The 9321-nt window shown below is 45.4% G+C and overlaps 1 protein-coding gene across 1 annotated transcript in view; it reads left to right on the forward strand.

Moving 5' to 3' along the window:
• The first annotated feature begins 440 nt into the window (after positions 1 to 440).
• nid1a (nidogen 1a) overlaps positions 441 to 9321 on the forward strand; it is a 97277-nt gene continuing 88396 nt past the window's right edge. The window contains exon 1 of the mRNA XM_041895502.1: positions 441 to 704. Within this exon, the coding sequence (XP_041751436.1) occupies positions 504 to 704 (201 nt within the window). The 5' untranslated portion in view covers positions 441 to 503. The remainder of the gene's footprint in view (positions 705 to 9321) is intronic.

Genomic DNA, 9321 nt, shown 5'->3' on the forward strand with positions numbered 1-9321 from the left:
CTCTCTTGTCGTGAAGTGTGTTTTGTCCTATATATATATATATTTTAATCCCAGCCCCCGTCCCCCAGGAGGCCTTTTGCCTTTTGGTAGGCCGTCATTGTAAATACGAATTAGTTCTTAACTGACTTGCCTAGTTAAATAAAGATACCCTGACAGGTTAAATAAAGGTTAATATAATGTCAGTCCCTGACAGCCACTTAATTCGTTATTCTCACTCAGATATCATATTGACATGGTGTAATTAATTACAAAATGTGTAAAATTGCTCCACCCCATGGCAAAATAGGTAGAATTGCAGGTAAGTAACTTTTTTTTCTATCAACCGTCAAGAGGGGGGCCACTAAAATCTTGCTTAGGGCCCCCAAAAGGCTAGAGCCGGTCCTGGATACAACTCTCTCTCTCTGTGCTTAATCTGCTGTGGGGCCAGTTCAGTGCAACAGTCTCTCTGCATCTGCTCTCCCCTCTGACTGCTCCACTCCGCGGTCCGTGAAGCAGCACTAACCATGGGACAGCAGGGTCAAGGATGTCTGGTCTACGCTGCCCTTCTTCTGGCGCTGTCTGTGCACGGTCTGACCCGGGAAGAGTTCTTCCCGTTCGGCGAAACCACTGGAGACCAAGTTCTGGAACAGGGGAATGACGTGTCGCAACAAATGGTTCTGGATAAACCCATTTTATTCTATGATGGAAAGTTCGATAACATCTATGTAAGTTTACCTTTTATCTGACTATAATGTGTATGACTGAACAGACTACGGGAAAAAAAGTTTACTGGAAACCTGCGTGGAGAGAATTCGGTTATACAATTTACGCATTTCTTAGTGTCATGAGTATGCACCCATTGGATGAATGATTTCCATGGCACCATTAACGTGGTTTCAACATGTTGTCGATTTGACAGATAGTATTCCTTTTTTTACTTGTATAAATGAAATACCATGTTCTACATGCATATTCATGAAGTATTTAAATAGATAGAACTTTGCAAATCATCTTAATTACAATATTCATTAGTACAGTGCCTTCAGAAAGTATTCATACCCCTCCACTTATTCCACATTATGTTGTTGTTACAGCCTGAATTCTACATGGATTACACTGATTATTTTTTCACCCATCTACACAAAATACCCCATAATGACGAAATGAAAACATGTTTTTTGAAAATGAAATTCAGAAATATCACTTTGTCATTATGGGCTATTGTGTGTTGATGGGTGAGAAAGAAAGAAATGTTATCCATTTTGAATTCAGGCTGGAACACAAGAAAATGTGGAGTCAGTCAAGGGGTATGAATACTTTCTGAAGGAACTGTGTCTAGTGGCTGTAGATGGATGTCTAGTGGCTGTAGATGGATGTCTAGTGGCTGTAGATGGATGTAGATGGATGTCTAGTGGCTGTAGATGGATGTCTAGTGGCTGTAGATGGATGTCTAGTGGATGTAGATGGATGTCTAGTGGATGTAGATGGATGTCTAGTGGCTGTAGATGGATGTCTAGTGGCTGTAGATGGATGTAGATGGATGTCTAGTGGCTGTAGATGGATGTCTAGTGGCTGTAGATGGATGTCTAGTGGCTGTAGATGGATGTCTAGTGGCTGTAGATGGATGTAGATGGATGTAGATGGATGTCTAGTGGCTGTCTAGTGGCTGTAGATGGATGTCTAGTGGCTGTAGATGGATGTCTAGTGGCTGTAGATGGATGTCTAGTGGCTGTAGATGGATGTCTAGTGGCTGTAGATGGATGTCTAGTGGCTGTAGATGGATGTCTAGTGGCTGTAGATGGATGTAGATGGATGTCTAGTGGCTGTAGATGGATGTCTAGTGGCTGTAGATGGATGTCTAGTGGCTGTAGATGGATGTCTAGTGGCTGTAGATGGATGTCTAGTGGCTGTAGATGGATGTCTAGTGGCTGTAGATGGATGTCTAGTGGCTGTAGATGGATGTAGATGGTTGTCTAGTGGCTGTAGATGGATGTCTAGTGGCTGTAGATGGATGTCTAGTGGCTGTAGATGGATGTAGATGGATGTCTAGTGGCTGTAGATGGATGTCTAGTGGCTGTAGATGGATGTCTAGTGGCTGTAGATGGATGTCTAGTGGCTGTAGATGGATGTAGATGGATGTCTAGTGGCTGTAGATGGATGTCTAGTGGCTGTAGATGGATGTAGATGGATGTAGATGGATGTCTAGTGGCTGTCTAGTGGCTGTAGATGGATGTCTAGTGGCTGTAGATGGATGTCTAGTGGCTGTAGATGGATGTCTAGTGGCTGTAGATGGATGTAGATGGATGTCTAGTGGCTGTAGATGGATGTCTAGTGGCTATAGATGGATGTCTAGTGGCTGTAGATGGATGTCTAGTGGCTGTAGATGGATGTCTAGTGGCTGTAGATGGATGTAGATGGATGTCTAGTGGCTGTAGATGGATGTCTAGTGGCTGTAGATGGATGTCTGGTGGCTGTAGATGGATGTCTGGTGGCTGTAGATGGATGTCTGGTGGCTGTAGATGGATGTCTAGTGGCTGTAGATGGATGTCTGGTGGCTGTAGATGGATGTCTAGTGGCTGTAGATGGATGTCTAGTGGCTGTAGATGGATGTCTAGTGGCTGTAGATGGATGTCTGGTGGCTGTAGATGATGTCTGGTGGCTGTAGATGGATGTCTGGTGGCTGTAGATGGATGTCTAGTGGCTGTAGATGGATGTCTAGTGGCTGTAGATGGACGTCTAGTGGCTGTAGATGGATGTCTAGTGGCTGTAGATGGATGTCTAGTGGCTGTAGATGGCTGTAGATGGATGTCTAGTGGCTGTAGATGGATGTCTAGTGGCTGTAGATGGATGTCTGGTGGCTGTAGATGGATGTCTGGTGGCTGTAGATGGATGTCTGGTGGCTGTAGATGGATGTCTGGTGGCTGTAGATGGATGTCTAGTGGCTGTAGATGGATGTCTAGTGGCTGTAGATGGATGTCTGGTGGCTGTAGATGGATGTCTGGTGGCTGTAGATGGATGTCTGGTGGCTGTAGATGGATGTCTAGTGGCTGTAGATGGATGTCTAGTGGCTGTAGATGGATGTCTAGTGGATGTAGATGGATGTCTAGTGGCTGTAGATGGATGTAGATGGATGTCTAGTGGCTGTAGATGGATGTCTAGTGGCTGTAGATGGATGTCTAGTGGCTGTAGATGGATGTCTAGTGGCTGATGTCTAGTGGCTGTAGATGGATGTAGATGGATGTCTAGTGGCTGTAGATGGATGTCTAGTGGCTGTAGATGGATGTCTAGTGGCTGTAGATGGATGTCTAGTGGCTGTAGATGGATGTCTAGTGGCTGTAGATGGATGTAGATGGATGTAGATGGATGTCTAGTGGCTGTAGATGGATGTCTAGTGGCTGTAGATGGATGTCTAGTGGCTGTAGATGGATGTCTAGTGGCTGTAGATGGATGTCTAGTGGCTGTAGATGGATGTCTAGGGGCTGTAGATGGATGTCTAGTGGCTGTAGATGGATGTAGATGGATGTCTAGTGGCTGTAGATGGATGTCTAGTGGCTGTAGATGGATGTCTAGTGGCTGTAGATGGATGTAGATGGATGTCTAGTGGCTGTAGATGGATGTCTAGTGGCTGTAGATGGATGTCTAGTGGCTGTAGATGGATGTCTAGTGGCTGTAGATGGATGTCTAGTGGCTGTAGATGGATGTCTAGTGGCTGTAGATGGATGTAGATGGATGTCTAGTGGCTGATGTCTAGTGGCTGTAGATGGATGTAGATGGATGTCTAGTGGCTGTAGATGGATGTAGATGGATGTCTAGTGGCTGTAGATGGATGTAGATGGATGTCTAGTGGCTATAGATGGATGTCTAGTGGCTGTAGATGGATGTCTAGTGGCTGTAGATGGATGTCTAGTGGCTGTAGATGGATGTATAGTGGCTGTAGATGGATGTCTAGTGGCTGATGTCTAGTGGCTGTAGATGGATGTAGATGGATGTCTGGTGGCTGTAGATGGATGTCTGGTGGCTGTAGATGGATGTCTAGTGGCTGTAGATGGATGTAGATGGATGTCTGGTGGCTATAGATGGATGTCTAGTGGCTGTAGATGGATGTCTAGTGGCTGTAGATGGATGTCTAGTGGCTGTAGATGGATGTCTAGTGGCTGTAGATGGATGTCTAGTGGCTGTAGATGGATGTCTAGTGGCTGTAGATGGATGTCTAGTGGCTGTAGATGGATGTCTAGTGGCTGTAGATGGATGTAGATGGATGTCTAGTGGCTGTAGATGGATGTCTAGAGGCTGTAGATGGATGTCTAGTGGCTGTAGATGGATGTCTAGTGGCTGTAGATGGATGTCTAGTGGCTGTAGATGGATGTAGATGGATGTCTAGTGGCTGTAGATGGATGTCTAGTGGCTGTAGATGGATGTCTAGTGGCTGTAGATGGATGTCTAGTGGCTGTAGATGGATGTCTAGTGGCTGTAGATGGATGTCTAGTGGCTGTAGATGGCTGTAGATGGATGTCTAGTGGCTGTAGATGGATGTCTAGTGGTTGTAGATGGATGTCTAGTGGTTGTAGATGGATGTCTAGTGGCTGTAGATGGATGTAGATGGATGTCTAGTGGCTGTAGATGGATGTCTAGTGGCTGTAGATGGATGTCTAGTGGCTGTAGATGGATGTAGATGGATGTCTAGTGGCTGTAGATGGATGTCTAGTGGCTGTAGATGGATGTCTAGTGGCTGTAGATGGATGTAGATGGATGTCTAGTGGCTGATGTCTAGTGGCTGTAGATGGATGTCTAGTGGCTGATGTCTAGTGGCTGTAGATGGATGTCTAGTGGCTGTAGATGGATGTCTGGTGGCTGTAGATGGATGTCTAGTGGCTGTAGATGGATGTCTAGTGGCTGTAGATGGATGTCTAGTGGCTGTAGATGGATGTCTAGTGGCTGTAGATGGATGTAGATGGATGTCTAGTGGCTGTAGATGGATGTCTAGTGGCTGTAGATGGATGTCTAGTGGCTGTAGATGGATGTCTAGTGGCTGTAGATGGATGTCTAGTGGCTGTAGATGGATGTCTAGTGGCTGTAGATGGATGTCTAGTGGCTGTAGATGGATGTAGATGGATGTCTAGTGGCTGTAGATGGATGTCTAGTGGCTGTAGATGGATGTCTAGTGGCTGTAGATGGATGTAGATGGATGTCTAGTGGCTGATGTCTAGTGGCTGTAGATGGATGTCTAGTGGCTGTAGATGGATGTCTAGTGGCTGTAGATGGATGTCTAGTGGCTGTAGATGGATGTCTAGTGGCTGTAGATGGATGTCTAGTGGCTGTAGATGGATGTCTAGTGGCTGTAGATGGATGTCTAGTGGCTGTAGATGGATGTCTAGTGGCTGTAGATGGATGTCTAGTGGCTGTAGATGGATGTAGATGGATGTCTAGTGGCTGTAGATGGATGTCTAGTGGCTGTAGATGGATGTCTAGTGGCTGTAGATGGATGTCTAGTGGCTGTAGATGGATGTCTAGTGGCTGTAGATGGATGTCTAGTGGCTGTAGATGGATGTCTAGTGGCTGTAGATGGATGTCTAGTGGCTGTAGATGGATGTCTAGTGGCTGTAGATGGATGTCTAGTGGCTGTAGATGGATGTCTAGTGGCTGTAGATGGATGTCTAGTGGCTGTAGATGGATGTCTAGTGGCTGTAGATGGACGTCTAGTGGCTGTAGATGGATGTCTAGTGGCTGTAGATGGATGTCTAGTGGCTGTAGATGGATGTCTAGTGGCTGTAGATGGATGTAGATGGATGTCTAGTGGCTGTAGATGGATGTCTAGTGGCTGTAGATGGATGTCTAGTGGCTGTAGATGGATGTCTAGTGGCTGTAGATGTATGTCTAGTGGCTGTAGATGGATTTCTAGTGGCTGTAGATGGATGTCTAGTGGCTGTAGATGGATGTCTAGTGGCTGTAGATGGATGTCTAGTGGCTGTAGATGGATGTAGATGGATGTCTTGTGGCTGTAGATGGATGTCTAGTGGCTGTAGATGGATGTAGATGGATGTCTTGTGGCTGTAGATGGATGTCTAGTGGCTGTAGATGGATGTCTAGTGGCTGTAGATGGATGTAGATGGATGTCTTGTGGCTGTAGATGGATGTCTAGTGGCTGTAGATGGATGTCTAGTGGCTGTAGATGGATGTCTAGTGGCTGTAGATGGATGTCTAGTGGCTGTAGATGGATTTCTAGTGGCTGTAGATGGATGTCTAGTGGCTGTAGATGGATGTCTAGTGGCTGTAGATGGATGTCTAGTGGCTGTAGATGGATGTAGATGGATGTCTTGTGGCTGTAGATGGATGTCTAGTGGCTGTAGATGGATGTCTAGTGGCTGTAGATGGATGTCTAGTGGCTGTAGATGGATGTAGATGGATGTCTAGTGGCTGTAGATGGATGTCTAGTGGCTGTAGATGGATGTCTAGTGGCTGTAGATGGATGTAGATGGATGTCTAGTGGCTGTAGATGGATGTCTAGTGGCTGTAGATGGATGTCTAGTGGCTGTAGATGGATGTCTAGTGGCTGTAGATGGATGTCTAGTGGCTGTAGATGGATGTCTAGTGGCTGTAGATGGATGTCTAGTGGCTGTAGATGGATGTCTAGTGGCTGTAGATGGATGTCTAGTGGCTGTCTAGGGGCTGTAGATGGATGTCTGGTTGCTGTAGATGGATGTCTAGTGGCTATAGATGGATGTCTAGTGGCTGTAGATGGATGTCTAGTGGCTGTAGATGGATGTAGATGGATGTCTAGTGGCTGTAGATGGATGTCTAGTGGATGTAAATGGATGTCTAGTGGCTGTCTAGGGGCTGTAGATGGATGTCTGGTTGCTGTAGATGGATGTCTAGTGGCTGTAGATGGATGTCTAGTGGCTGTAGATGGATGTAGATGGATGTCTAGTGGCTGTAGATGGATGTCTAGTGGCTGTAGATGGATGTAGATGGATGTCTAGTGGCTGTAGATGGATGTCTAGTGGCTGTAGATGGATGTCTAGTGGCTGTAGATGGATGTAGATGGATGTCTAGTGGCTGTAGATGGATGTCTAGTGGCTGTAGATGGATGTCTAGTGGCTGTAGATGGATGTCTAGTGGCTGTAGATGGATGTAGATGGATGTCTAGTGGCTGTAGATGGATGTCTAGTGGCTGTAGATGGATGTCTAGTGGCTGTAGATGGATGTCTAGTGGCTGTAGATGGATGTCTAGTGGATGTAGATGGATGTCTAGTGGCTGTAGATGGATGTAGATGGATGTCTAGTGGCTGTAGATGGATGTCTAGTGGCTGTAGATGGATGTCTAGTGGCTGTAGATGGATGTCTAGTGGCTGTAGATGGATGTCTAGTGGCTGTAGATGGATGTCTAGTGGCTGTAGATGGATGTCTAGTGGCTGTAGATGGATGTCTAGTGGATGTAGATGGATGTCTAGTGGCTGTAGATGGATGTAGATGGATGTCTAGTGGCTGTAGATGGATGTCTAGTGGCTGTAGATGGATGTCTAGTGGCTGTAGATGGATGTCTAGTGGCTGTAGATGGATGTCTAGTGGCTGTCTAGGGGCTGTAGATGGACGTCTAGTGGCTGTAGATGGATGTCTGGTGGCTGTAGATGGATGTCTAGTGGCTGTAGATGGATGTCTAGTGGCTGTAGATGGATGTCTAGTGGATGTAGATGGATGTCTAGTGGCTGTAGATGGATGTAGATGGATGTCTAGGGGCTGTAGATGGATGTCTAGTGGCTGTAGATGGATGTCTAGTGGCTGTAGATGGATGTCTAGTGGCTGTAGATGGATGTCTAGTGGCTGTAGATGGATGTCTAGTGGCTGTAGATGGATGTCTAGTGGCTGTAGATGGATGTAGATGGATGTCTAGGGGCTGTAGATGGATGTCTAGTGGCTGTAGATGGATGTCTAGTGGCTGTAGATGGATGTCGATGGATGTCTAGTGTCTCACGACGCCAGGACAGCGAAGTCACTCACCACCTTTCCGGAGACATTTGAAACCCCACCTCTTTAAGGATAAAGTAATCCTTCTACCCCCCCCAAAAAAAAATAAAATAAGAGCTTCTGCTAAATGACGTAAATGTAAATGTAACGTAAATGTCTAATATCTCAAGCAGTAGGAATTTCTCTCATCCAGTTACACAAGTATTCACAACCCGGAGTCAATTCAACCCGGAGTCAATAATTTGTAGAAGCCCATTTGGCAGCTGTCAGTCTTTCTGGGTCAGTCTCTAAGAGCTTTCCACACCTGGATTGTGCAACATTTGCCCATTATCTTTTTCAAAATTCTTCAAGCTCCGTCAAATTGGTTGTTGATCATTGCTAGAGATCCATTTTTAGGTCTTGCCATAGATTTTCAAGTAGATTTAAGTCAAAACTGTAACTCGGTCTCTCAGGAACATTCACTGTCTTCTTGGTAAGCAACTCCAGTGTAGATTTGGCCTTGTGTTTTAGGTTATTGTCCTTCTGAAAGGTAATTAATCTCCCAGTGTCTGGTGAAAAGCAGACTGAACCAGGTTTTCCTCTAGTATTTTGCCTGTGCTTAGCTCCATTTAGTTCATTTTTTATCCTGAAAAACTCCCCAGTCCTTGCTGATGACAAGCATACCCATAACATAATGCAGCCACCACTATGCTTGAAAAAATGGGATTGGTACTCAGTAATGTGTTGTATTGGATTTGCCCCAAACATAACACTTTGTATTCAGGACAAAAAGTGAATTGCTTTGCCACATTTTTTGCAGTATTACTTTAGTGCCTTGCTGCAAACAGGATGCATGTTTTGGAGAAAAAATTATCCATCCTCAGTTCTCTTATCACAGCCAATAAACTCTGTAACTGTTTTAAAGTCACCATTGGCCTCATGGTGAAATCCCTGAGTGGTTTCCTTCCTCTCCGCCAACTGAGTTAGGAAGGACGCCTGAATCGTTGTAGTGACTGGGTGTATTGATGCACTATCCAAAGAGTAATTAATAACTTCACTATGCTCAAAGGGATATTCAATGTCTGATTTTTACATTTTTACCCATCTACCAATAGGTGCCCTTCTTTGCGAGGCATTGGAAAACCTTCCTGTCGAGGGTTTAGATCATTTTTGCTATTTACAAGGTTGCTGCAATACTTTGTATCAGTTGGATTGTGGAATGTGTGTGTGTGTGTGTGACCCCAAAACATTCCTCCGGGTTCCTCAGGGCTGGTATTGACCTAGAGCCAAAAATCTTTTTGTGAAATATCTGACTGCAACCCTCCTCCACGTGCACGCACACACACACACACACACACACACACACACACACACACACACACACACACACACGATACACCC

The sequence above is a fragment of the Coregonus clupeaformis genome, chromosome 1 (genome assembly GCF_020615455.1).
Source record: "Coregonus clupeaformis isolate EN_2021a chromosome 1, ASM2061545v1, whole genome shotgun sequence".
Taxonomy (NCBI): Eukaryota; Metazoa; Chordata; class Actinopteri; order Salmoniformes; family Salmonidae; genus Coregonus; species Coregonus clupeaformis.